Source organism: Drosophila eugracilis, unplaced genomic scaffold (assembly GCF_018153835.1).
Source record: "Drosophila eugracilis isolate 14026-0451.02 unplaced genomic scaffold, ASM1815383v1 contig_90, whole genome shotgun sequence".
NCBI lineage: Eukaryota > Metazoa > Arthropoda > Insecta > Diptera > Drosophilidae > Drosophila > Drosophila eugracilis.
Genome location: NW_024573812.1, coordinates 9,224,266 through 9,252,033, shown reverse-complemented (window position 1 = coordinate 9,252,033; position 27,768 = coordinate 9,224,266). Strand labels below are relative to the sequence as shown.

At 41.2% G+C, this 27,768-nt stretch overlaps 10 protein-coding genes across 12 annotated transcripts; 6 read left to right on the top strand and 4 right to left on the bottom strand.

Moving 5' to 3' along the window:
- The first annotated feature begins 6,929 nt into the window (after positions 1–6,929).
- Positions 6,930–14,904, top strand: LOC108113128 (high mobility group protein Z). Of its 2 annotated transcripts, none has more exons than XM_017223630.2 (3): positions 6,930–7,164; positions 13,730–13,944; positions 14,023–14,904. In XM_017223630.2, exons 2-3 carry the CDS (start codon positions 13,792–13,794, stop codon positions 14,203–14,205), a joined length of 336 nt encoding a protein of 111 aa, XP_017079119.1. In that variant the 5' UTR covers positions 6,930–7,164; positions 13,730–13,791; the 3' UTR covers positions 14,206–14,904. The 2 variants fall into 2 exon arrangements, with proteins under 2 accessions (XP_017079119.1, XP_017079120.1); XM_017223631.2 differs by lacking the exon at positions 6,930–7,164 and adding an exon at positions 8,597–8,833.
- Positions 14,905–14,954: 50 nt separating this feature from the next.
- On the top strand, positions 14,955–19,858 carry LOC108113200 (cyclic nucleotide-gated cation channel beta-1). The gene is made up of 6 exons (XM_017223730.2): positions 14,955–15,348; positions 15,728–15,826; positions 16,506–18,122; positions 18,192–18,341; positions 18,401–18,830; positions 18,889–19,858. Exons 2-6 carry the CDS (start codon positions 15,800–15,802, stop codon positions 19,776–19,778), a joined length of 3,114 nt encoding a protein of 1,037 aa, XP_017079219.1. The 5' UTR covers positions 14,955–15,348; positions 15,728–15,799; the 3' UTR covers positions 19,779–19,858.
- Positions 19,793–20,760, bottom strand: LOC108113201 (phosphopantothenoylcysteine decarboxylase). The gene is made up of 3 exons (XM_017223732.2): positions 20,586–20,760; positions 20,197–20,336; positions 19,793–20,132 (listed from the first exon to the last, which is right to left on the bottom strand). The coding sequence occupies exons 1-3, from the start codon at positions 20,758–20,760 to the stop codon at positions 19,872–19,874; spliced, it is 576 nt and encodes a 191-aa protein (XP_017079221.1). The 3' UTR covers positions 19,793–19,871.
- An 8-nt stretch (positions 20,761–20,768) lies between these two features.
- On the bottom strand, positions 20,769–21,156 carry LOC108113202 (cytochrome c oxidase assembly protein COX19). Its single transcript, XM_017223733.2, has one exon. The coding sequence runs from the start codon at positions 21,051–21,053 to the stop codon at positions 20,769–20,771; it is 285 nt and encodes a 94-aa protein (XP_017079222.1). The 5' UTR covers positions 21,054–21,156.
- Positions 21,157–21,399: 243 nt separating this feature from the next.
- LOC108113296 lies at positions 21,400–21,770 on the top strand. The gene is made up of 2 exons (XM_017223847.2): positions 21,400–21,533; positions 21,611–21,770. The coding sequence occupies exons 1-2, from the start codon at positions 21,496–21,498 to the stop codon at positions 21,768–21,770; spliced, it is 198 nt and encodes a 65-aa protein (XP_017079336.1). The 5' UTR covers positions 21,400–21,495.
- A 48-nt stretch (positions 21,771–21,818) lies between these two features.
- On the top strand, positions 21,819–22,450 carry LOC108113295 (mitochondrial import inner membrane translocase subunit Tim10). Its single transcript, XM_017223846.2, has 2 exons — positions 21,819–21,969; positions 22,196–22,450. Exons 1-2 carry the CDS (start codon positions 21,819–21,821, stop codon positions 22,321–22,323), a joined length of 279 nt encoding a protein of 92 aa, XP_017079335.1. The 3' UTR covers positions 22,324–22,450.
- On the bottom strand, positions 22,415–23,867 carry LOC108113293 (plant intracellular Ras-group-related LRR protein 7). 2 transcript variants are annotated; one of them, XM_017223842.2, is made up of 3 exons: positions 23,436–23,867; positions 22,796–23,380; positions 22,415–22,739 (listed from the first exon to the last, which is right to left on the bottom strand). In XM_017223842.2, the coding sequence occupies exons 1-3, from the start codon at positions 23,613–23,615 to the stop codon at positions 22,479–22,481; spliced, it is 1,026 nt and encodes a 341-aa protein (XP_017079331.1). In that variant the 5' UTR covers positions 23,616–23,867; the 3' UTR covers positions 22,415–22,478. The 2 variants fall into 2 exon arrangements, with proteins under 2 accessions (XP_017079331.1, XP_017079332.1); XM_017223843.1 differs by having other exon boundaries at positions 22,796–23,360; positions 23,436–23,511.
- A 169-nt stretch (positions 23,868–24,036) lies between these two features.
- LOC108113294 (immune-induced peptides) lies at positions 24,037–24,790 on the top strand. The gene is made up of 2 exons (XM_017223845.1): positions 24,037–24,245; positions 24,309–24,790. Exons 1-2 carry the CDS (start codon positions 24,194–24,196, stop codon positions 24,593–24,595), a joined length of 339 nt encoding a protein of 112 aa, XP_017079334.1. The 5' UTR covers positions 24,037–24,193; the 3' UTR covers positions 24,596–24,790.
- Positions 24,791–25,132: 342 nt separating this feature from the next.
- On the top strand, positions 25,133–26,530 carry LOC108113274 (TATA-box-binding protein). The gene is made up of 2 exons (XM_017223822.1): positions 25,133–26,064; positions 26,122–26,530. Exons 1-2 carry the CDS (start codon positions 25,309–25,311, stop codon positions 26,398–26,400), a joined length of 1,035 nt encoding a protein of 344 aa, XP_017079311.1. The 5' UTR covers positions 25,133–25,308; the 3' UTR covers positions 26,401–26,530.
- On the bottom strand, positions 26,521–27,430 carry LOC108113275 (eukaryotic translation initiation factor 3 subunit K). Its single transcript, XM_017223824.1, has 2 exons — positions 27,272–27,430; positions 26,521–27,206 (listed from the first exon to the last, which is right to left on the bottom strand). The coding sequence occupies exons 1-2, from the start codon at positions 27,340–27,342 to the stop codon at positions 26,609–26,611; spliced, it is 669 nt and encodes a 222-aa protein (XP_017079313.1). The 5' UTR covers positions 27,343–27,430; the 3' UTR covers positions 26,521–26,608.
- Between the last annotated feature and the right edge of the window lie 338 nt (positions 27,431–27,768).

The following is a 27,768-nucleotide window of genomic DNA, read 5'->3' as shown; positions in this document are numbered from 1 at the left end:
AATAAGGCTAAATCAAGTATTAATAAATGTTATTTTTTAAGACCTATGTATATACATAATACTTTTTTTGTGTAAGATCATTATTTGTTGTTTAAAAATCTAAGGATGACAACTGATATAAAATATAATTTTTCAATTAAGTTCCAGTTTCTATTGGTTCTAATTAGCGTGCGTTCACAGTGCCTCCGGAAGAAAAGCAGGAAAGCAGAGAAGCAGAAATGCCAGGCGGCGAGACCATTGCCAGTGGGAGAAAGCAAAAGCAAACCGTACTGTACCGCATAGCAAGCCGACGAAGAGAGCAAACAACCAAAGGCGATGTGGAAACGCTGCCAACGTCGACTGAGGAATGCTTGCTCTCTTTATCTCTCTCTCTATCTCGACGTCTGAGTGTTGGTGGGCTATGTAAAATACACGCGTGTAAAGTGCGTGTAAAATGTGACATAATGTAATGCGTTATGTATATTTCAATACATTGGTTGCTTAGTTAAATAATATTTTAAAATTCAATTGTGGGTATAACTTGATTTTGATTTGTCAGTAAGCATGACGCATTTAGCCTCACACATACACACCCTTTGCGTGTGCCTGTTAATTTCACAAGAAGAGAGAAAACGGAGACTCTGAAACCGGACGACAATCGACAACAAAACACACGAGTCTTGTTGTTGTTTTTGCTTATCAGCAATGCCCAGTTTATTCGCAACATAATAACACCCTACCCAAAATTCCAAGTCGGGCTTAACGGTTTTCACAGGGCCTTCACCTGCGACCTTCAAATTTGCAACCGATAAGATCGATGGCATCAAACAAACAGCGGGTGGTATTGAACTCGGCCAATTCACCTGATTTAACTGCAGTGGAGCTTCTCTAACCAGTTTAAGGAGGAGAAAAGTCACTTAGGATTCAATCAATGCTGTAAAATATTGTTGTTTTACTGTATTGTAAGGATTTAAATTTGAAAAAAAGACGTATTTAAATCAGGAATAGTTTTTAAGTAACTTTTTGTTTGCAAAAAGTATTAGTACCCAAGTTCCCAAGCAAGCTATAGTAAAGTGTTTGCCTTTGGTGTGGCTTTTAAAATAATATATTTAAGCAATTGTTCGGACTAAACACGGAATACGAGTAAATATATCTTATTTTTAAAACCCCAAAAAGTTGTGATTATTCATTGTAGAATTCGTTGAGCCATAATAGTCTTTATTTAAACAGTTAATACCCTCACAAGCACCAATATTGTTTTGTTTAGAGACTCTCGACTGTAGTCCGCCCACACACATGGCCAGGGAATAGAGTTGCACTCTAGCGCCTCGCTTTAAATTGGGTCACAAAGGAGCAAATCCTGTTGCTCGTGTTGGTTTCGCCTTTGCCTGGTTGGTTGGTGGTGCAACAATAGGCCCCATGGAAATGGAATGTGCCGAAGATACAGATACTGAACTTGGCCGTGGAGGCCGATGGGGGCATTCGCATTCCCATCCAGTTGTCGTTGTTGCTAGCGACCGGCAAGACCTATCCAAAGCACGCTGGCAAAATAATAATAACAACAACAGCACGTCGCCGGGCCATCGTCATCCATATTATTTAGCGAGCTCCCCAGTTCTGTCCCGGTTTCCCCCTTTTCGGCGCACATGCATCGTCATCAGCTGTTGGACAGAAACGAGCATCGTGCAAAGGTGCAAACGGGACAGAAACCGAAATCGAAAGAGAATCAGAATCTGATTCAGAACGAAAAGCATTAAAGGTAAAATGGATTCTGATTTTGAATGTGGTATGCAGGTGCCATTGACTCCCACTTGGATATCAGGAGGAAATTAAGCATGGAGAAGATGTTTAAAGGATCAATTAAAAGCGGATTACTTTTTTCATCCAATATCTTGTGCTTAACTAACTGATACTTAATCTCCAGATGATGAGAAAAGCATACAATAATCCACATTTTGCTCGAAGGGATATTCAGTCATCTCGGAAAAAGAATATATTAAAGTATTAAAACTTAAAACTTAAAGCATCAAAAAGAGAAGGAAAAAAATGGTTTAAAGAGGAAATATCCTCACATGATTTTATAGTATCCCAGCATTAAGAATTTTAAAACTTGAATTTTATTACTACTGAAAAATACAAAATTAAAAAAGAACATATCCCTTTAATAACTCAGTCACACTAAACGAGCAATTTAAATTAATGAATTTCGCGTATGACTTTATTACATAATCAATTTCGAAGGGGAAATCGTAACTTCATTAGCCCCATCATATTCACAACTAAACGATCCCCTACAAAAAGTGGCGCCAAAAAGTTATTTTCCCTCGAAGAGAGTAAGACCCTCTGTAAAACGTAACGGTAAAAGGCAAGGAGCAAGTAAATTTAGTCCATATGCCAAGCATATTGGTTGAAGTAGGATGGGCAAGAAGGATGCAACGTTAAGGAGCGGCAACAACAAGTGCCCCGTGTGTTCCTTATACCGTATCCCCTGTTCCTAGGATGTTTGCCTGCATCCTGCTGTGAGTACTTCAGTCTCCTGATTGTCTGCATAAGGATATGCCAGCACTGTATGCGTCTGTGTGCTGGCCACATTCACTTACTTTCAGTTCCATGAAAGGCACAAAATGCTCGACCCTCCAATCCGCACATACTCGTATTCGTACTCGTAATCGTCTACCGACCGAAACGAAGCCAGGTTCCATATTCTCATGTCGCATGTCCAAGTCCAGGCAGCAGGAATCAACCTAAGCCGGGTAAGCAGCAGCAGCAGGGTCAGGGGATATGGCATAGAGGAAGACCATGGCATCAAGGATCTCATACAGGAATGCTTAGTGCACACAAAAAGGACCCAGGCCTTCTATACTCTTAAGCCATTACCAAGATGAAAAGTTGCTGCAGAATGTGGCAGAAAAGAAGAATGTGTTATGTAGGGTATTTACTGCATATGCTTGTGGATTTAGGATGTTACGTAGGGTTTTAATAACTTGGTTTAGTTTTAAGCCTTTGATTATTTAATTAGTATTTATTATATTAATAAGAGGGGAACTTTTTTAGAAAGAACTTCAGAAAACTTTTTAACATAAGTATACTTTCCAAGGATATATATACTAATTTAATATATATTTAATAATATATTTGAAAATATGTTCCAATGTTTTGTGTAAATAAAATCTGTAAATAAAGAGATTGTAGGAAAGTTTGTAGTTGCATCTTATAATTAGCATACTAAAGACCACTACTATATCCATCTCGTTTTTAGTGAGAACTCCATAGAGCATCTAATATTCGATCGAAATGCTTTCCAATGCTCTCGCTTACCCAAGTACATACGCATTCAGGCTCGTTATATCCACATCCTGTCAAATGTGCGCCTCATGCGTCCCCATTTCGATGAAGCGTCGCCTGTTCGCTCGGCTCGTTAGCTGGTTCGTTTTTGCATACTCCTCCCGAAAGCGAAACCCCCCTTTTCTCTACTCCTCCTGGTGAGCGGCAAGAGACCCCTTTTTCCATATCCACTCCTGGCCGACAATTGCCACCACCGAAAGTCGCCGCCAGTAGCGTCGGTCCGCCGACTGCAGCCCGCTTGGGTCTCTCACCTCCCCCCCGGCCCTGGAATTGAAACTGAAACCAACATCGAGACATAACATCAGAGCCCACCCAATACACCCCCCTCAACCCACCATCCCCCGGCGATATCAACCGTCGGGCCGTTGGCTTCATGGCAGTGGAAGGCTCTCGGTGTGCCATGCTACACAGACACACGGCTGAAATGAGACGACAAACAACCATAATAATCGACCGACCCACTGCCACAGTGGGACCAATGAGCGACGCTAAAAAAGTGTGCATTATTTCTGGATCTTGGAATATTATAATATTTTACGGATTTAGTATATAATACTCGAACGTTTCACAGCAACCCCTTTCTGTATAGGCACCCCGGAACTGCTTTGGGTTGAGGTCAATGATCTGTAAAATTCGTTACCTTGTTTGTCCCATCAAAGGATACCGTAGCTTAAAGTTTCTAAAAGATATTTGCATTTTAATGTAGATCTTGATTAATGATATACCTAATTCTGTTTACCTACCACAAATGAGTGCTTAAAGGATGGGATAAAGATCGCTTTTAAAAGATTTGTAAAGCCCTTTCCAAAGTTTGAGTATGTTCTGTGTTCATAGATTATATCAAAGGACAGTAAAATTGTCTATACAAATAATGAAGTATTTGATTTTCAATTATTATTAACTAACTATTTGACAAAAAATATTATAAACATGAGCAATTTTTCTTTTTTAAACGACTTCTCATGGTAGTTTGTCACTTTTATGGGTTTTTAATTTAGCAAACTGTTACTACCTGAATAATTTTGTATACAAAATCAAATTATTTTAATTTTTGCAGACACTTTGAATATCATTTGATTATACGATCTTCCAATGAAACCATAAATTCAAATATCGTTTAACTTTAATAGTTCCTCGAAGCATTAAGATCTTCAGCTTGTTGCCTAGTCAATGTGTATCTTTCAGGTGACCATACTAACAACCTTTCTTATCTGAAAGATAGTAAAATAAATTCCATAATAAAGAGGGCTAGATCATATTTTCTCAATGCGAAATTATCACTGGTAGTTGCATCAGGAATCTGAAATCTGGTTAATCCGTTGAGCGGTTCATCATTAGACCGGGTCCAGATTGTCCCACTGCCATTTCGTATACCCTACACCAAAGCGAATCGAGCTCGTTGGTTTTGTGCGTTGTTTGTGTTTGCTTCGCACTCGGGCAGATACAGATTCAGATTCCGATTCCGATTCAGATACAGTCGCACACAGCGCACAGTCGCGTATGTGGAACGACCGCCTCTCCCTCTCTCCCTCGCACCCGCTGCCCCGTCTCGCTCGCACCGACTCCCCTTCAGACACTCGTTCGCTTCGTATTTTCGTATTTAGCTGTAGCTACCAGCCGTGCTGTACTGCGGTCTACAGCTCTACGGCTCTATACAGCGAGATACTGGCGAACGAAAAACAGGCAGGACTGGTCGACTCGAGGGTTGCCCTTTTTCATGGCCCCATTTTCAACGGTTGGCTGTCACTTTTCTCGATTAGATAAGGCCCTTTTCAACACCAAATCTGATGTCATTTCGCTGATGTGTGATTATTGTAATTTTACACCCGGCCTAATCTTTGTGGTTATTAAATTAAAATATTTTATAAATAATTTAAAAAAGTTATTATCTCATGGTATTTTTGTCATGAATCAGTATTGCAATTTTACATATATGTTGTTTGTAATGAGAAAATTAAAAGTAATTTATTTTTATTGTTTTTTTTTTATAAAAACTGTCATTTGGATACATTGAGAGGTTTAAAATTGCTTTAACCACCTTTAAATCCATGAAAAATGTTAAAAATTCTCAAATACTTAAAAATGTATTTTATATTTAAGCTTTTATTTCAAGATTATCGTAAAAACCGTTTTTTTTTTCCAATTATATCACAAAACGCTCCACTGATCCACTATCCACTACTAATAATTTTCTAATGAAATTTATCCTAGTCTTGTTAAAAAAATTAAGAATATTTTTCAGGATAATGATTTGAAATACACATAAAAATATATTAAAATGCTATATAAACTAAATCGTAATAGTTTTATTACCGATAAATTGGCTTATACATAAGACTTAAATATTCTTTGTATCAGGTGCACCTTAGAAACGAAAACATACATCCATTTTACTAGAAACTTATATAGCCCGTAAAACTCAACTCTGTTTTATAACATGACAAAAACTGATTAGTGACCTATCTTCGTATTTTAGCGACATTTTTCCATACCAAGTATTTCCAGGCAGAAAATGAAAACATAACAGTTTCTACTTATTTAAATTTGTATTTATTAATAAATGTAAAGAAATTATTATTTTTATACTTTCCCATCTAATTTCTTCATAAGGTGCATCACATTATACCTATAAAAAACATTTTCTTTGGCAAAACTCAAGTAAAAGATACTATTATAGAAATAATCAAATACGTAAGTTTCTAGATACTAAATATTATAGCTTTAAATACCATTTAATAAATAAAAATATGGCCAAAATAAACTCATATTTAGTATAACCTATAACACAGTTATACAAAGTAATATTTAAAAAAAACAGGTTTTTATATTAATTTATAAAATATTTTTGGGATATAAGGGCTAAAACTATGAATTTTCTATTAAAATTTATATGATATTGAAAAGCCATTATTAGGCTATATATTTTCTCATAACTGCCCCATACCCAGTACCCCATATGACAGTTGTAAAAAATTAAAAAATGGCAATAAAAAATAGAAATACCACTAATATTGTAATAGTTTTTAGCATAAAAGGCACTAAAACTCACATTTGTAGATAACAAATCAACAAATTTATAATGCCATTCGATGCATAACTAATTCCCCAACATTTTCTCATACCCAGTACACCCCATGTTAGTGATAAAATGATCCAAAATTCAGCTGAAAAGGCGATAGGTACATGAGAAAACGTCGGCCAAAGCGAATCAGAGGCCAGGCAAGCCAGACCAAGACCAGGCGGCCATGTTCAATGCTCTGACTCTGCGCTCTTGCCGTTGATACCTCCGCCACCCTCTCCGTCCCATGCCCGTCCATCTGCTCTGCCGCCTGTGTGCTGTGCTGTGTGCTGTGTGTTCATATAACGAACGAACGAACCCAGCAGACCCAAAGCGAAAAGCAACCCATACATCTGTGGATTCGCCAGCCAGGCCAGATACACACGGACACGGGAAACGTTCTGTATCTGTGAGTGCCAACGAGCAGAGCGATACACAGACACACAGATACTCGGCACGCATACAACGAAAGGCCCCAGTTTGCCTGCGTTTGCGTCGTACTCGAGCTATATGGCGTGTATGGCCGTATGGCTCTGGGCTCTGGCATTCACTCTACTCTGTGTATTTCATATTCCAAAGGCAAAAGCTGTACTACGTACGCTCAAGCGACTTGGGTTTTCAGTGGAAAGAAAATTTTATACAGTGAACAAGAGGCACAAGGCAGTACAGCAGTACAGCAGTTCAGCCAGTATAGCCAGTATAGCAGATACTGAACCAAAAATCGAGCAGATTTTACCGATTTGCTGCAATTAAAACGCAAATTACGCGACATTTTCATACGGGTGAGTGTTAAGTGCTTCACTACGATTGATTCGTTATTGTCTCGCCTCAATTATCTGGCCAAGAACGAGCGCCACGATGGCCATTTATTATATAAATTTTGCTAAATAAACGAAACGACCCAATTTTTTGGTGTCGCAGCGTGGGTTATACACTCTACTACAACTCACTACTTGATGGTGCCCACATAGAGCTCTGTGGCATTGCTTTCGCCTTTGGTTAGGTGGCTTTCGTCCACATCTCGTGCTCGTATTGAATTGAAATTTTGAATGGAGGGCGCGCGCGAAATATTGACGGTTATTTTTTGAAATGCAAACGCATTGAGTAGTGTGCGAGCTTATTCGTTTAGCTGATTACTCAATCGATTGAAATGTAAATGTCAAATCAATATTCTAGGTTAAACATATATTTTTTTTTTTGGAAAAATCAAAGTTTTGCTTTTATTTCGCAGCAAACTTTTAACAAGTTAATAATTGGATGAAAGACAAAATGTAAAAGAAATTGTTGGAAATAGGAGTGCTTTTTGTTTTTTTAATTTTTGCGGGACGAGGTGGGCGGTACAGGTGGGCGGCAGTGACGACGTTTTTGACGAGCTGTGGGATATTGACTAAAGGAGAGGGGGGAGGGGAGAGTGGAGAGGGGAAAGCGGCGCCGCCAAATACTACTGGCAATTCGTTCTCACAGTTCCATGCTTTTTATATGAACAAACAGGGTACAGTCGCGGCAAAAATAGTCGGAACATGCGCGTCTTGTTGAATTTTAGAGTGTTTGGTTTGAGATAAACATAAGTTGAGATTATTTTAAAGACAATTTAAGGGAGACTGTATTTTTTAAAATTTTATAAAATTACAAAAAGTTTTGTCTCTTGTCGCAATCTTAAAATGTTTTTTTTAAAGCCCCTAACTTATAACTTAATTAAATTTAATAGCTCTTAAATAGTATTTTCAATATTTTGTGCCTCTACTGTGCATGCGCTGTACCTCAAATTTAACGGGCCCACCAGTGTGCGACCACGCAAATGAGTCTCCTCGAATGAGCCGTACACACCCGAAGGCCCGCCACTGTTCGCATACAGTCGCCTACCCCGATTTGCCCTGTGTGTTGGTTGGTTGGTTGGCTGGCTGGCTGGGTTGTTCGACTCTCAGATACAGATACTTTTGCTTTGGCTGCCGCCTGTACGTACGTACTCCGTGCTATTTGATGGTCTCGCTGTTCGTCGTTTGCTTTTGCTTTTGCTTTTGCTGTGCTGTGCTGTGCTGCCTGTATGCCCTCCCCTTCGCTCTTCACCACTCCTCGCCTCTCTCTCTGCCTTACGCCTGCCTCTATGTGTGTTTCTGTTTCGGTTTCGGTTCGGTTTGGTTGGGTTTCTGTATAGCTTGTATGGCTGGCTGTATGGCGGCTGGCTATGGCCATTGCCTGGTACAGCTGCTTCAGTTGAATTTCAGTTCAGTTCGCTTGCCTATAGACGCTCGCAGTAGCAGCCAGTACACACCGCACAGTACATTTCGTTCAGTCTCAGTTCAGTTCGTGCGAGGCAATTTTCACAGGCACAGAGCAGTAGTGCCAGTACCGAAAACTGAAAACCCAGTATCCAGTATCCAGTACAAGTATCTGAACAGCCAGACCACGGCCAGGCCAAGAGGAGTGAAGTAAACACACTGACAAGGCAAAGTACGTACGTAGATATGGGCAATACGAGTATTTTTCATACGATTTCTGCACTTTTGCTGGCCAACCGCATTTACACTCGCCGTCAAATTAGTCGGTCAGGCATTAATCTTTGATTGAAGTGATATCATGTGCGCGCAAATATGTATATTTTTGTTCGGTTATGTGTTTAACTTATTAATTGACGTTTACAAGGTTTTTGTGTGACATGTAAATCGTAGGTTCTTTCAGAATCTAAATCATGTGATTAAAGATAGTTTTGTGGTTTGCCTAATAGTTCGTTTATGATGAAATTAGTAGAGGTTTTAGTCCCAGTGTTAATCATGTTTATTTATTTTTGTTAAATTATTTAAACTCATTTAGTGTGATGAGAAATGAATTGAGTCAATTAGTTTAATATTTTAATTTTCTAAATGGTTTTGGTGATCAAATTAAATAGAAATTTTATTTCTTTGGTGTAGTTCCTCTCATTTATATTTGTTTTCTATTTGTAACTTGCTTTACTGATGAAATTTTAATTGATAAAAACAGTGCTTAGCTGAATGCTGATACGAGAGATTGTTTGATTAATTCGTTAACCGCAATTATATTGAGTCAGTCAGTGTTTTGAAGGGTAAATATCGGATAGAAATGTTGAGTGCACGTTGTTATCAGTTTCTAAATGATATATTTATGACATTCCGGCAAATTTTATGAGGGAAAATATTTGAAAATTTTAAAACTTTAAAGGGCATTTAAAAATATAAAAAATAATAAATTAGATAAATTCCCAAATGAAGATGTAAATGTATGCAGAATTGAGCTCCAAATTATTCTTAAAAAATATTATCACTCTTCACATTTTATAAAAATGTATCATTTATTTCTACGATCAAAGTTCTGTTTGGCCAGTGTAGTTTGTTGTCTCATCCGCTGGCTGTGGAACATTCCCCAGTGCAAGTCACTTTCAGTCGCACCTGCTTGCTGGGGCTCTTGATTTCTGATCGGCTTTGGGTCTCACCTTCGGGAAATGGCCACCCGCTGTCCACCCACCTGTCGCCATCTGCGGCTTCTCTTGTTCTCAGCCCTTTTCCTTGGCATTTTCCACTTGGTGCATGGACAGCAGAGCTAATCCTGCTATCTGGAGTGGTCAAAAGGCTTTCTTCCCGTTAGTTACATGATTAATTAGTACTTAAAGGTCGTGTTTTTTTCTATGTTTTTCTATAAAAAATCTCTTTTAATAACGTATCATTGCTGATCGCGACGGATCTTGACCCTGGTTCAGTCGATTTTCACCTATTAACTTTTCCTAGGCGGCATTCGATTGTTATTTTCGTTATTTTCTCGTTTTCCCGTCGCGTGCCTGTTTTGTTGTTATTTTTTTTAGCGCTTTGCGTGCTGCACTCTCGATTGCAAACTAAAAATGGCGCCAAAAGTTTTGTCATTCAGTCCCCCCACTGACTCACACAACCAGAAAAAAGAACGCACACACCGATAAGGCGAGGGAGAGCGCGATAGAGCGGCAAAGCTTCTAGGGGGCATTTACAGTTACAAAGCTCTTTTCGCGCCACTTTTGTGCTGGTTCCTAATCGAATACGTCTACGATTATATGGCTAATCTATATGGCAATGGTGGTAATTCTGCTGGTGTCCGTCAAAAGTCACAGCCGATCGTATCTTTTCCCGCTCTTTTCTCAGATTCGCGATATCAGGCAAAGTTCTCTTTTCTCATACTGTTGGTTGGGGGTTATCATTGCAATTTGGTAGCAAAATTAATGAATTTTTTACTTTTGTTTTTCTTAAATATTTCATGATTCACTTCCGGTTTTATCGTTCCTTTTTTAATGTTGCTTGAGGTTTTTGTGATACTCTTGTAAAATTACCTTTTTACATATCGTTTTTTTAAAATATTTTATTTCATCTTTTGTCCATTTTTAAAAACGTCTAAATGGCGTACGCTACATTATCAAAACCTTGTTTTTATTCAAGGGATGTGCATTAGTAACTTTAATTTATCCAAAAACCAACATATTAACATCCTTTGTATCCTAAAGATACCTTAGTACATGCATGACTATGTCATTTAACATATAACTTATAATAATTACTTAGTAAATATAAAAAAATATCTCTTGATATATAATTGATTTAATCAATCATGGCGCCATCTAGTGTTCTATTTTTGTGATGATTCAGTTTATGGCTGACCTACCTACCCTTTGATTTTTGCCCCGACTGTACTGTACACTGCGCGAAATGGGTGATATTGAAAATACGACCATTAAACGAAGGCATTATCAGGGTTATGTATTCCCCTGTTAAAAGTCACCACTGTGCGTTCCGTGCTCTCCAGCGAAAACACATAGACGCCATCCAGTGCGCAAATCCCTGGGAAAGTATCTACCCTAAAATGCTGGTTCTGCGCACAAGCTTCCTGCTGCAGGCAAGCCAATATTTCGTTGGGTATTTCTGGGTGGCTTGGGTGGTTTTCGATGGTTTCCCCGGTGGCTCGGTGGTACGGTGGTTGCTATTTGTACTGGTGGTGCTGCATGGAAAGTCTCTCCTCCGGACGGGGCATTAAAAACACACGCCATAAACACATACAGTTGGCCAGATAAGCGTTGTCAGTTGTCTCTCAGTTGACGTCAACGTCGCTGCTTCAGTTGGTGTCGCTGCTGGTGCTGCTGCTGTCTCAGTCGCTGCTTCGGTCGCTGCCTCTGTTGCTGCCTACGTCGACGTCTGCTTTTCAATTTTAGATCGACAAAATGGCAGTTGTGTTTTCCACTGAAAAGGCTTTGCGTTTTTCCAGCTCCTTATTTTGTATTCCGTTTAATGTCCTTTGTGTCCCTTTTGTGTGGGTTCTGTTTGCCGTTAGTCTGGGATTTCATTATGCCATATGCACAAGGGGCGGTCGCAACACGTTGCGTATGCGTAATGTGCCGCGTTGCCAACGTTGCGTATGCGTAATACTTCAAAATATATTAACAATATGGATGAGTTGTCAGATAATTAGGGGAATTATGACTTGAACTATGTTTTAAGTTTGAAGATCTTGAATTTACGAAAGGCTATTGCGAAATAGTTGCTTATCTAGATAATCTTTATAGCAGTAAGATAATCTCTATAGAAGTAGTACTTTCGTATAAAATATTATATCAACTTTCAAAAGTGTGTATTAAAACGTTTTTAAGTTCTTGCACAAAGAGGAGAGTTTACTCTTTAAATAATTTTTTTTTTCTTTTTTCCAATTAAAAATCATAATTTTGTAATTTTCTATTATTATAAATGACAATTTTCTTACTTTTCTTTATAAAGTTGTTGAGGATGGTAAAATCAAGCAGCCGTCGCTGTATTTTCATTAAGCCCTGTGTATGTTTTACCATGCTGAATATGTTTTCACCTTGTTGGTCGCGTTTGCAGAGGAAAAACCAAGCACACAGCGCAGAACAACAGATACAGATATATTTGCCCAACCAACTATGCATGTACACAGACGGGAAATGGTTTTCGCTTTCGATTTTCTAGGTGGACCCCCTCCTTGCGTTAAGATATATATATATATATATTTGTATACACATACACAAGGGGGAGTGTGACGGTGCGGAATCCTGACTGCATCACGTGTTGCCGCAATATGCGAAGCCATCATCCGTCTATCTTCTGGATGCGTGTGTCTGTGCCCGCGTTGAACTAGCAACAATTTTGCCGCCGTTTTCCTGTTGCTCCTGGACACAGGATACGCAGATACTGCATATATATGTACCAACTCTGTTTGTGTTTGTGTGAGCGGGGTAGTGGGGGGTTACCTCCCAGCCACTGGCCAAACGAGGATGTTGTGCAATCTGCAATGTGCGATGGCGGCTGCCTGATTGATGCGCTACTCCCACCTACCTCCCATTTTGGTCCTCAGGCCGCAGATTCCTTCGCTTTCGAGTGAGTCGTTTGTTAACCCAATTCACGTCGTTATGCTCCTCCGTCTACCACCGTCTGCTTCTCCTTCCCCCTCGCAAACCGTTTTCTGTGCCTGTCGATGTCTCGTTCTCGTGCATTTTGCGCTGAATTCCGGGATTTGGGTCAAGTGCATGGCAGCTCATGGCTCATGGCTGTTGTTTTGGGGGGCAGATTGTCGTCGTCATCGTTGTCGCTTCATTTGCATGCCATCTCCCAGCTGATTTGCTAAGGCGAAAAGGTGCTTTAAAGTCATGGGTTCACTGGCACCGCAACGAAATATCCTTTTTGGGTCGTCGACCCCTGCGGTATGTACAGCAATTAAATGCCAATACATAAGGTATATACATAGCTATGTACAAGAAATTGACACCCACAATTAATTGGAAATATTGCTGCCATAAATAGCCATTATATAGGGGGTTATATAAAGCCGCAAGGATTATGTATTAAAAGTATTTCATTCCATTGGTTTTCGTGGGCGTGTGGGAGGTGGAAATGAGGGGCGAGGTTAAGGCCCCGGGTCGTATCTGTGCATCGGTGAACAGGCAGGCATATTTAATTAAGGCCTGTTTGCGCACCGCCCAAAATGCAATTATTGAATATTCAATCGGCCGAGTCAGGAAAGCAAAAGGTAAACATATGGAAATAGTCGATGATTTCAGTAAAACGTTTTTATTAAGCCAAATTGTTTTGTTCCTGGGGAATAGGGATTAAGTTTTAATAATAGTCAGGAATTTATATATCAATTTTTGTTGATTGATGGGCAGCTTTTATATATTTTTGTGAAAAAGACTTTTAGGATTTATTTGCATAATATTTTATAAATTTTGAATTTCTTGTTAATTCCTATCTAAGAAAGTCATTAAGAAGTATAGGTACACATTTCTACAGAGAGTTAATTATAGTAAACTCTACTTTATAATTCCATAATGATTTTTCCTAATCAATACCTTCATTTCTCTCCTTTCAGCTGATTAATAGCTCAGCCCTTACATTTCCCTTGAACGAAGTCAAGCCAAACCAGAAGCAAACATGAGTGGAGATCGCCCGAAGCGTCCCCTTTCAGCCTACATGCTGTGGCTGAACGAGACCCGCGAACAGATCAAGAAGGATAATCCCGGCAGCAAGGTGACAGACATCGCCAAAAGAGGTGGTGAACTTTGGCGCGGACTGAAGGATAAGACCGTAAGTAGAGGCAGCGAACCAGATAACCACCAGCATGATTACTAATGCCTGAAATATTTCCTCAACTTATTAAAACAGGAATGGGAACAGAAGGCCATCAAGATGAAGGAGGAGTACAACAAGGCGGTAAAGGAGTACGAGGCCAATGGCGGTACCGATTCGGGAGCGCCCAAGAAGCGAAAGAAGGCGGCCGCCAAGCCCGCCAAGAAGGCCAAGAAGAAAGAGTCTTCCGAGGAGGAGGAGGAGGACGAGAGCGAGTAAACGGTTGCAGCCACCGGGCATGGGCAACGTTTTTCTGCATAAGTTTTAAAATACATTTTATTAATGTAATTTTTTAAGTGACAAAAAGAAAACCCACAAAAATGGAAACCAACAAAAAAAAACTTAATTAAAAAATCTCAAAAAAATATGAAAAACCATACAAAAAAAAAATGAATTAAGACCTTAAATCTTTAAATATGCACTAAAACCATAAACATGAAAACACTCACACACACATATACATGCCAACATACAGACACACACAGCATAAACCATAAAAACAAAAACTAAGTTAAAGAAGTGAAAAATCACACACTCACACAAACACGTTATTTCCAGTCAACTGTTCTTTATATTCTAGGTTTGTACGTATATATGTATCTATATGTATGACACTCTTCTTATACACATGCAGCCCACTGCCCCCAACGAGGGGATTCCCCGCTCCTTCCCTCCTTTAGCCACTTTCGATCGCATCAAGTTATTTGAATTTGAATTCTGAGTCCCTCGATTCGAAAGCAAAAGTTATATATATATACATACATTTTAAACTATATACATAAATATATATTTAAATATATATATTATGTAATTTAAAAAGGAAAACAAAAGAAAACCCAATATTACAAATATGTAATTGTGAATGTAGAGCTGAATGGAATATTTAAAAAAAATATATAAAAAATTGTGAAAACTTAACAACGCATTGGTGTGATTTATTTGGGCTTGTTTGGGGATTGGCTAGAAATTGTGATGAGCTTTTCCTTTGAGGGAAACTTTGAGTGAATGCAAGAAGCTCAAAGTTTATTGCAAGCTTTCCTAAATGATAATTTAAATTTATGACACAGATTTTAATGCATTAATGAAAACACATTAGCAGGGAAAACAAAAACTAAGAACATTTTCATTACTTTCTTAGCTTTCCTATATTTGCTGTACTTAAATTCCTAAAAATTGGTTCAGTTTTGCCTACTTTTGCCCCACTGTATTCTCATCAAGCAAAGAGCGCCTGCGTTAACATTGTTTGGTCTAACTATATAGATGTCCCGCCTTTCATTGACCAGTTTATCTTCTTCTGCATCGACGAATGGTGACTAGGATCGAGTTCCTCCATTAAAATAATTCTACCAGGGACTAGGAAGAGTATGTTTCTGACAACTGTTATCAAAAATTCACAGTTAAAGAGTCCACAAAACTATAAAAAGAAATCCGTGCTGACCAAATACCTGTAAAAGTCCAGGTAAACTTTTCACCAATTTTCAACCACCTGTTGAGGTGCGTTATCAGCAAACAAAAGAATAGCCACCAGAGGAAAAACAAAGAAGAGCGCACTCCAAGCTGCAACAGCTGGAAAAATCAATAGTGCGTGGAGCATATGGATAGGCAAAAGCAATAAGCTGAGTAGATAACACTTGATAAGGTCAAGTGCATTGCGTTTTGCGTGTCTACTCAGCACATTAATCATACGCCGTGTGCAACACGCACCAAACTAAACTCGTTCCTTTTCCCTGCTTAATTACAGGCCAAGAGGCAGGCTAACGACCCTGAACCCTTCGGTGACACTGAACTTGTCCGCTGGCAAGTCGGTCAACAAATGTCCAGCATGGCACGTTTTCGCAAGGTAAGCTATGGTCAATGCTAAGATGTTTTTATGGATTTGGGAAAAGGTTATTTTAGATGAAATGGAAATATGAGATGTAGGAGATGACGACATAAGAGATGAATGAAGTGAAAAAGCTATGTAGATGATTGATGACATAGTTTAGTTGGCTAGCTCTGACCAAAAATGTATACACAGAATGTAAAAAACTTAAAATTTCTTATTTCTTGTAACGGTTTAAGTTCTTTAAAGTAAAAGAAAAAGACTCATTAAAGTAGCATCCAACCAGGTCCGTTTTCCCGTTTTTATAATAAGTTTAATTTATATTAGGAAAATGTATTTATTTTTAGAAAACTGTTGAAAGCTATTTTAGCTTCAACCTTAACATCAGTCACAGTTCAAAGTATCCTGAGAAGGACTCGAGTTCAAGGAGTTAATCCTGCTCGATTAGTTGAACCCGCAACCCCTTAGGTTTATACTCCATAGGCTGAGTGTTCGATGGATGAGCTTTTGGCGTTCCAGCGACTTCAAGCCGCTGTTGTGCGGGTGTCTCGTGGCAATTACCATGCGAATCACACTTACTGTCCCCCCGTTTTTGTTGTTTTTATTGCATTTGCGTGCTGGTTCGCCTTGTTTTTATTTGTTACTAAAAAACCGACCCTCAATCGACTGAACGTGCGGCTCATTCATTCATTTGCAGGTGAGTCGCCAAAGCGAGGAGCTCGAGTCGGAGGCGAGTGCATCATTGTTAAAGTCATCCCCGAATATATTAGAGAACTTTGCCTACGACGAGTTCCATTCGGTACAGCTAAATCATCCACTCCTTAAGCGAATGGCCACTTCACCAGTCGCCCATTCTGGGTCACAGAGCAGCTCATCCTCCACATCATCTTCACGGAGGGAGCCGAAATTCTGTGACACACTGGAACGGCATGCCTTCATGCGAAATGTGATTAACCAGCAGCCGGAAAGCGTCCGACGCTACTCGAGTCCGGGTGAAAAGGAGGCACAGGTCAGAAAAAGTCTTGAGGAGATCACCAAGGATCTCAAGGAAATCGAACAGTTCGTCAGTGCCACTGAGGAGTTGCTGCAGAAGGAGAAGGAACAGGACAAGGTTCTCTACGCCAACAAAGAAAACAAGTGTCCCAGTCCGGTCAAAAAGTGCACCTATAAGATAAATGTCTACAAGACTCCGCACAGACGTCATCGTCCGGGTAGCCCGCGGTTCTATTACTCCAGATTGTACTTTAGGAATGGAAAAATCGGTTGCGTGGACTCCACAGAGCATCAGAACAATGTGGGTGCCACTCACGCTCTGGTCAAGCACATCCTACATCATGAAAAGCCTCTAGTAAGTCCAGATAGTGTGAGGAGAGTGCTTGAGGAGAGCTTCGAAATGGTTCCACTACCAGGAGCTGTTCCCGAGGTTGTCCCCGATCCGATTGCTGTTCAGCGAGCAGAGGAGCTGGCAGCAGCCACTGGGCAGGTGGTTCTACCAAAGGAAGAGGAGGAGAATTCACCTATGCATCAAGGGGAATCCCAACCAATTATCGACGAGGATGAACAGGATGTGCAAATCTGTTACAACGAATCGCCGGAACTGCAAAACGACGATCGCAATGAGCGAGCCAATGGAACACCTTCAATTAATGACAGCGAGATCGTGGCAGTTAATGAACCGGAGACGGAAATGAATGTGGATATGGACCTGGAGCACCGCAAGCCAAGTAGCGCTGGTAGCTTGGACTCCCAGGGTCAGCAGTTCCTCCGCGACCAAGTTCGCCATTTGGTCCGCCGCTTTACAGCCAGAGCTAATAAGGTCAAGTCCCGAATTGAACTACCACCAACTCCTTCGTCCAGCAGCACCGCCAGTTCACCATCACCACCACCAACCAAGAGTCTTCATCCTTCTCCACAGCACAAGGTGCGACTGGTGCCAGCGGGTCAATCCCCGCACCGAGGGAGGCTCTTCGAGGCAGATACTCCACGGTCAAATGTGTGGCTTTGTTCCAGTTTGTGCGGCGCCAATAATGATGAGCGTACCTTGGATCCCCAGGGCAAAATCTACATCTCCTGGCTATGCGTTGTATCGCTATCCTTCCTCTATAACGCCTGGGTCATCCCGTTGCGCTCCTCGTTCCCCTTCCAGACCAAGGAGAACACCAACATCTGGCTGGCCTGTGACTTTTGTGCTGACATTGTGTATCTGCTGGATGTTGTCTTCTTCAAGCATCGGGTTATGTACCTCTTTGAGGGTTTTTGGGTGAAAAACAAAAACCTGACCAGAAAGAACTACATGAGGAAACTGCAATTTAAGGTGGGTATCATGTGAAGAGTTTTCCTTGTCATGACCCAGTAATTTAATGAGTTAATATTTATATACCAGTTGGATCTTCTGGCCCTTCTCCCACTTGAGTTGCTATACCTGAAATTGGGCACTGGTGCTGTTTGGTTGCGATTTCCAAGGTTCTTTAAGATTCAGAGCTTTTGGGAAGTATTCCGCCTTTTGGATCGAGTAATATCGTCACCACACTTCGTAGGTTTCCAACTTTAATTTTAAATTTCTTCATTAATTATGTACTTCCATTCCTTTAGGTTCGAGTGGCCAAAACTTTGACTTACATGCTCTACATGATTCACATCACGGCCGCCCTATACTATGCCTACAGTGACTACCAGGGCTTGGGAAAGAATCGCTGGGTCTTTAGTGGCAAGGGTCATCCATATGTAAGGTGTTTTGCATTTGCCACCAAGACGGCCACATCCATAGGAAAAAATCCAAAGCCGGAGCGTCAAGGGGAGTATGTCTTCATGACGGTAGCCTGGCTGATGGGAGTCTTTGTCTTCGCTTTGCTCATCGGTCAGATTAGGGACATTATCTCGACTGCCACACGGAACAAGCATGAGTATCGCCAGCTGGAAGATGAGACACTGGAGTACATGCGACGTCTTAATCTCTCCCAGGAAGTACAGTCAAGGGTCAAAATGTGGTTCCAGTTTACGTGGGAACAGCAACGCACTTTGGGTTTGTATACATAAGATAGTTCTTGGATGTCTCAACTAATCAAGTTCTATTTTCTCAGATGAGTCCAACATCTTAGATGCTTTGCCCATTAACCTAAAAACGGACATCGCCATCTCCGTGCACATTCAAACGCTTTCCAAGGTGCAACTGTTTGCTGATTGCGAAGAGGCTTTGCTTAGAGATTTGGTACTAAAGCTGAGGGCCGTAACCTTTCTGCCTGGAGATTTTGTTTGCCGCAAGGGTGAGGTTGGCAGAGAGATGTACATCGTAAAACTAGGTCAAGTCCAAGTGATGGGTGGTCCCAGTAGTGATGTTGTACTCGCCACTTTAACAGAAGGCTCCGTATTCGGTGAGATCAGTCTGCTGGGAATCAATGGAGCTGACCGCAGAACAGCAGATGTGCGATCGAAGGGATACTCCAACCTTTTTGTGCTTTCCAAATCCGATTTGAACGAGGTCATCGCATACTATCCCAATGCCCAGGCTATTCTCAAGAAGCGCGCACGTCAACTGATGAGGAAAAATGCAGCCAGGGAGCGGGAAGAAGAGCGTGAGCGTGCACGCAGTGCCCTCCAGGCAGATGTAGTGATCGGGAACCCGAAAACACCGGAGACGCCACCAAAACTCCTACAGACAGTTATCCAAGCACTTCCGTATGAATCCCCCGCCGTGGTGCTTATCACAAGAGGTTCTAAGAGGATGCGTCGCAAACGCCAATCGTTGCAAATGGAAACTATTGTGGAGCCCAAAATGGAGATCACAGGCGGCGCAGAACCGCAAGAACAGAAGAGCTTGAAACCGGGAAGATGTTCACCCGATCTACTCTTCTCCATCCAGCAAGAGCTAAAGTCCAAGCACAAGTTTATCAACCTAACGGATTCTGAGAAGGCGCTGATCAGCCAATCTGCAAACAATTCGCTGGAGGACATCAAGGTGGTGGATCTCTAAGATTTCATAGCCAATTCCATAGTATATGTCTAATTATTGTAACAAAATATTCTGCGATATAAACTCTGTGTGTATAACAATTTCTTGATTTAACTAATTTCCCGATTTAAATTCAGCCAACACCGCTTTTACAATTGTGGGAACCTCCGCCATGGCACCGTTACCGGTATCCCCACACATAAGGGTCTTGGAGATACAAGGAATTTCCGTGTAGCCCCAACTGGTCAGCTTGTCGATCTGCTCTCGGGTTATTGGGTGGTCGTACATCCGAGTGTTCATCGCTGGAGCAAAGAGCAGGGGTTTCTGAAGGTCCCATGCCCGCACCACGCACATTACGATATTATCGCAAATCCCCTGTCATAAACATAGATACAAAGTTATTTTTGAGTACGAAGAATTTCACCATTTTGTCACTCACGGTGGCCATTTTGGAGAGGGAATTGGCGCTGAGGGGGGCAATCACCAGCAAATCGGCCCACTTGCCTAGGTCAATATGTAGAACTGGATCTCCTCGCTTGTTCCAGGCAATCCACTCATCGCGATTGTGGTAAATGGGTACTAAAAGATAAGATTTATTAAAGGGCCTGCTCCAAAAATTATCTTATGTAAGAATTGAATAATGAAATTCTTAATGCTTGTGCCTAAAAGTTGATATTTGGGAGATGAACGCAGAACTTATATATTATTTCAGAGATTTGTGGATAGCATATCAAGTCAAGGACCTAGTTACGATTGAAGTTTTTTTTTGGGAATTTATGATTGATTTAGATTAATAATCCTTTTGATCTAAAAATAAAGATAACCCACCATTTTCTGGTATTTGCTCCAGTTCAAAAAAGTGCTTGGCCGACTCGGTGACAAGGACTTTCAGGTGGAACTTAAAGGGTAGGTTCTCGTCGGAGAGCTCATTGATTAACTGGGCTAACTTAATGGTGGCCACACTTCCGGTGGCCGCTATCATCACATTGCGTTCCGGTTTCATGGGACTAACTATTGCTTCTGGGCCTCAGTTGGTTTTTGATCGGTTTTTGTGCTCTGGTCGTGAAAGCCCAACTTAGACCATTCGGTTTTTTCCATAAGATTATTGTCCATGCGACAGGCCAGATAGTTCTGGGCGTCCTGGCGGCACTGACTCGTATCCTGGGCGTTTTTACGGAGACAACTAGCGTAGAGCAGGAATTGCTTTTTGCAGAGGCCTTCGTGGTCCAGTGGAAAGGAGCCTTTCTCGGGCGGCGTGGGCACGAACTTCTTCTGGCTGTAGATTTGTGAAGTCATTTGGGGGTAGGTCTGATCTCTCCTTATCTTAATTCATTGATAAAATATGACTTTAAATTACGAAATAATGGTTGAGTAAATAAACACAGTGTGACCGGAGGAAATAAAGAGCCGGTATTAAATACTAGAAAAATACAATACACATTAGAATCTTATTGGAATGAATCAAAAACTCTTATTTGATTAGAATTATCTCAAAAATATGATATATTTCATTAACAGAGAAAATAAATTACCTTACTTAGAAATTACAAATACTAAACAGATTTTCCTTATTTTCTGCCACAAATTTTTTTTCAAACACAAAACATTTTTTCCCAATTTAGAGAGTCTGTATTAAAAAGAATACCCCATTGCCCCAACTGTCACACGTGCCAATGATAAAAAATCCCGCGTAACATTCATCGAAAGGCGTTAGTGTGTCGAATTTTCGTAGCAGGCTATGTCGTTGGGCAACGCAGGTCGAATTGCTGTTTGCTGGTACGTATAGAAAACCTTTTAGAGTGTTGGCACAGGTTTTAACATTACTTAATGAAAATTCTGAATTCGTAAACCAGGACTGTTCTCACTGTGGGTGGCGTGTACGCTTTTGTTCTGTCGAAACAATCCGTTGAGAACCGGCGTTACGAGAGCATGCGAGTACGTGAGCGCATGAGGAAGGCAAACCAGGGCGATTACGACTCAGCACAAGCATCGGACAGACGATTTGACTACTAACCCGTAGCATCCACTATATAAAACCTTGAAAAACATCCAAACACAAAGATGGCATTGCCCCAGATCAGCTCCGCCGACCAGGCTAAGTTGCAGCTAATGCAGGAGATGGAGATCGAAATGATGTCCGATTTATATAACCGCATGACGAACGCTTGCCACAAGAAGTGTATTCCGCCCCGCTACTCAGAATCGGAGTTAGGTGAGTACTACATGTTGGTCGGAGAGCTAGAAATATGTAGATATGGGGCATAAACATAGGCTTTATGTAAAATATGTATTCATGTATGTATATCGTCATGCAGTTTCACCTACTTGAATTAATATGATTGCAATAGAAGTTAGTTTTTTTCATAAGTCAAACAAGCTATACAGGTATTCTAAAAATCAATTTCAAATATACATATAACGATATATCTATGTTTCAGGCAAGGGTGAGATGGTCTGCATCGATCGTTGCGTGGCCAAGTACCTGGATATTCACGAGAAGATCGGCAAGAAGCTCACGGCCATGTCCATGCAGGACGAGGAGCTGATGAAGAAGATGTCAAGTTAACCTGGTACCCCATAAGCCCAATTTCCACTTAACCAATGTGCATTTTAAAGCGCTACGATTGTTAGAGGTACATGTACAAAACACCCAGTTGTAGGGAATAAACCACAGTTTTATGCGTGCTACATAATATCACACTTCCATCAAAATGATGTTTCTTAAAAGGTGGTAACAAAGCGGGACATTTCCGGCAGCATGACACTCAGGTCCTCGATATTGTTCTCCAGCGTACTCTCATCCGTTGTGTCCAGTTCGCTAGTGCGCACACTGTTAGCCCAGTCGGAGGAATCTATATCTTGACCAGCTCCTCGAGCCTGATCCTCCTGCTGATCCTGTGTGTTGAGACTAGCTCGACTGGAAAGGCCATCGCAGGGTAAGGTCGGATCTACCGGCATATCCACATAGAGGTTCGTCTGGCGCTGTAAGATATGTAAAAATATCCTAAAACCAACACATCACATGACTAAGGACTCACCAAAGCCATTAGCTGCAGGTCGTGATGAAGGCTAATAGGATTCTTGGACAAGTTTAGCATATGAAGTGTGCTCAGTTCTTCCAACTGTGATCTCGTAGGCAGCTCGTCAATTTTGTTCTCGTTAAGGAAGACGAATCGCAGCTTTTGCATGGCCATTAGCATCCTGGGCAATCGTTTCAGTCTATTCCCCTTGAGATTCAGGTGCACCAAATTTCCCAGCAATGCCATTGTCAATGGAACATCGTTGAGCTCGCAGCCTTCGGCGGTGAACCAACGGAGCGACGACAGAGCACCAATAGCGTCGGGCAACCGCTTCAAAGGATTACCTCTCACTCCCAACGTTTCGAGGTGTTCGCAGTTCCGAATTTCAGAGGGTAGTTCCAAAAGTCCGGTATTATTGCACCAGAAGGTTTCTAACTGGGTCAGATAGCCAAATTCCGGAGGCAAATAACATATGCTATTGCAGCTGATGTTGAGAAACTTTAGACGGACCAGGCGGCATACGCAGAGCGGGAATTCATTCAGTTTATTGTAATCCAAAGTGAGGACTTGCAGACGCATCAAACTGCCAATGGATGATGGAATCTGTCAATGTGATACTAGTTATTATGTATTTATATTTAATTTCGAATAGTCCCACCTTTGTCAACTTGTTTTGGTTGAGGAATAGCTTCATCAGCGTCTCGCACTGCTCGATGATGTCCGGAACTTCGGACATTTGGTAGTGAGATAAATTCAGGGAGAACGACCTTTTGTAGATAGCATCCTCGCAGTTGGCCAGCACATAGTTGTTTCGAAAAAACTGGCAAACCTTTTCCATTTCGTTTTAAAACTTTTTTTTCTGTAGTACTTAAATTTTGCAGATTTTAGTTCCAAAAAAAATTTAACACACTTCTGAAAACGTACTGGGTTTTTGGCAAAACGTATCTTATTTTTCAGGATTCGAAATGTTTAGTTTTGAAATATTGCCTCTCTTGCACATTTTTTCGTTTGTTTTGGGTGCATATTATATAATGATTCTGTGAGTCTATATATGCATAAATAGCTCAGTATATCTGCTCCCATATGTTGCACTCTTTCTTTGCTTTCTCTTCCCAAGCTATTGAACTAAATTTAAAAATTTCATTAGCTGGGTAAAGGCATGCGCAAAATAATATACGAGTATATTGCCAATAGGGGTTTCTATTTTGAAATTAGGGCATTTGTTGTTATTTGTAATAAGAAAGATCATGTATTGAAAGCTTAATTTCGAATTCATTTTTGCATCCTAAGCTGTGATGTCATGGTTCTCAACAGCTAATTGGCAAAAGCTCATCTTTTGGCCGGCTCGTATAAATATACTTTGAATAAACAGAATGCTCTCAGTTGGAATTGAGCTTAGTGACTGGAAAGTGCATCATGAGATCGTTTGTTTTGTTTATTTTTGTTGTGGGCTGTCTGTTGTTTGCCGGTAAGTTGAGTGTGGGAAGTTTTTTAGAAAAGCGAAATGAAATTAAACTCTCTTCTCGTCAAGCGACAAATGCGCAGCAGAATTATGATGGGAGAAATGGCCCTCATGATTTCGGAACACCTGGAAACGGGATTTATATACGGGGTCAGAACGAAGGACCCTACACAGTACCTGGAGTGGAAGGTACCTTCCAAAGTTCACCCTCAAGTGGGCAACATGTTTACACCGATGAGCATGGCAATACTTACACTCATTCATCGAAGACATCTGCCACGAGTTTGGCCTGTTCACCTCTGGGCTTCAGCATGGGCGGTGTCCTCATTTTGTTTTTCAGCTTAATTACCATTTAATTGATGGTCAAAAATGTCAATGTCCTAATTAAATAATAAGGTAAAGCGCCCATGACAACTCATTTTTACTTTTGAACTAGTGTTTTTAATTTAGTCTGAATTCACATAATTTATTTTGAAACCAATTTGTATCTTATGTATTTTCTCATATTCTGCACTGTTGAACTACTAAGCAATAAAACCAATGTCATACAACTTTTCCAGCTCTTTTTCTTTAAGACATTTAAAAAGTGAGCCATTTTAATAACGGATAAGTAAAAACGTAGTTGGTAGATTAAAACGTAAAAGAAATTCCCTTTTCGTAATTACTTGAAATTATCAAAAGGAATACAAACTTAAAAAATAAACAAAAAAAGGAAGAAAGATTTCAGTTTTTTTTTTATATATATATTTCGTCTTGTTACCGACCCTGTACTTACAAAATAATAGTAATTTTCAGTCACCTCATAAACATATTCTTAAAAATGTTAGAAAACGTAATGCTATACGTAATGCTCAGCCAATTATCGGTAGGTCCGCCAAAATGCAACCCTGCTTCTGGCATTCACACGGAAGGAGCCACAGGTACAACTACGAAGGCGGCTGCATTATTATTATTTTTCCCCGCTCCATTGGCATGCAAATTTATCCGGATATTACCAGTCGCTCGAGTTCAGCTGCCTTGAATTGAGTTTTACAGAATCCCGCCGAGACTACAATAAACCATCTACAAGATGGATCAAATGCTTAGCCCCAACTTCTCGATTCCGAGCATCGGAACGCCGCTCCACCAGATGGAAGCGGACCAGCAGATTGTGGCCAATCCAGTGTATCATCCTCCAGCTGTTTCGCAACCGGATCCGGTGATGCCGGCCCCCGGTTCTGGTTCCGTGCAACAGCAGCAACAACAACAGTCTGATACCGGAGGATCTGGCTTATTCGGCCACGAACCATCGATCCCGCTGGCCCACAAGCAGATGCAAAGCTACCAGCCGTCGGTATCTTATCAGCAGCAGCAACTTCAGAGTCAGGCGCCCGGAGGTGGAGGAAGCACACCGCAGTCTATGATGCAGCCGCAGACACCCCAAAGTATGATGGCCCACATGATGCCAATGAGCGAGCGAAGTGTGGGTGGTTCGGGTGCCGGAGACGCCCTCAGCAATATCCACCAGACAATGGGCCCTTCCACGCCCATGACACCAGCCACGCCGGGATCTGCGGATCCTGGAATTGTCCCACAACTGCAAAATATTGTGTCTACTGTGAATCTGTGTTGTAAACTGGACCTCAAGAAAATAGCACTGCACGCGAGGAATGCCGAGTACAACCCTAAACGATTTGCTGCCGTTATTATGCGTATCCGAGAACCCCGAACCACTGCCCTAATCTTCAGCTCCGGCAAAATGGTGTGCACGGGGGCAAAGAGCGAAGACGATTCGAGATTGGCGGCAAGAAAATATGCGCGCATTATCCAGAAGCTCGGGTTCCCTGTAAGAAATAGATAAAGTAATCTTCTATACAATTCTCTAACGCTTTCTCCCTTGCAGGCAAAGTTCCTCGACTTTAAAATTCAAAACATGGTCGGCTCCTGCGATGTCAAGTTTCCCATCCGCTTGGAAGGCCTGGTGCTGACCCATTGCAACTTCAGCAGTTACGAACCAGAGTTGTTCCCCGGCCTCATTTATCGTATGGTGCGACCCCGAATCGTGCTCCTCATCTTCGTGTCCGGAAAGGTTGTGCTTACAGGAGCCAAAGTGCGCCAGGAGATCTACGATGCATTCGATAAAATATTTCCCATATTGAAAAAGTTCAAAAAGCAGTCATAAATAGGATAGCGCTTTATTAGTTCTGTACGTGTACGTTTTAAGGTCGGTAGTTCCGGAAGTCTGATCGTGAGTGGGAGCAGCCTGGAGAGCGGCTCTGATCGAGAATAAACAACAAAATTATTTAGCTGTACGGACAGGCTTTTATTTTGTTTCCGTTAATTACTATTCGTAGAAATGTAGACATGGACTATAAACGCGGAGGAGGTTCTTACAGGCACTGGGCCATTAGGGCACCAACATTGTCGAACTCGATCTTCTCCGTGATGTTCTTCGTCTTGATCTTGTCGTCTTGGGTGGCCACAACGACGATTCCCTGTCCTTGGTGCTTCCAGCCGTTCCGTTTGATCCAGCTCTCCAGCGTTGAGTCCTCGATTCCTCCGAGCAGTTCCTTAAGAAGGTCCTTGCGGATTGTTTGGAAGGTGGTGCCCACCACATGCGAGACAAACTTGCGAATGGAATCGTGGAAGCCAGAAATGTGTCGGAACATGCTGCGGTTCACCTCAGCGCGCTGCCAGAAGAGAGTGAAGTCAGCCCGCTCCAGAATATCAGCCAGGTCTATGATTGTCTGTACATTCTCGTCCTTCATCTGCTGAGGCAACAACAGGCACTTGGCCATCACGAAATCCGTGTGCGGCAAGCTGGTCAGAGATTTAAGCAGGATTGTGTACGTGATATCGAAGTTCAGCATGTGCGGGTTGAATTGGTACAGCTTCAGCACGGCCAGATTGGCTTCCAAATCGTAGGTGTTGTTCTTTGCCTGATCCTGCACATATGCCTCCAGTGTTTTCAGATGATCCGGATTGTAGCTGCGGGAAAAGAGAGGTTATGTTTTTGTACTGACTAATATTCCGGGAACTTGTCAAACTTTTACCGCTCGATGCAGCCCAGCATCTCCTGGATGGTCTGGCTCTGTCCGTTTTCCATTTTCACGAGGTGCGACATTTTTTACGGCCAAATTTTTTGCAAATAGCAAGTTGACGTCGTGTTTTTTTAATGAACGCCGTACTATAAAGAACGAATCGGTGTTACCGCACTGCAAAAAATCCATATGCCTATGGAAACAAACTACATAGGGTCACACCGTATGAAAATTAATAGGGGGATTACTGAAATTTTGTATGAACTTCTGCAGAGAATTTAGATTCTTTTTAAGATTAGCTTTAAGGGACATTTTAAATTTGTTTACCTATTTTTTATATGCAGTTGTCATTTTAAGTTCTGTGAGGTAATTATTAAAAAGTTATCTTATCGTTTAGTGATTAGCTTCAGGAGCGTTAGTCCTCCAATTCTATTACGCCTTTGGCTAACGGAAATTCAAATAACGAGAGTGAATTACGTTTTTAAGAAATACTGCAAACCTGAAAATTA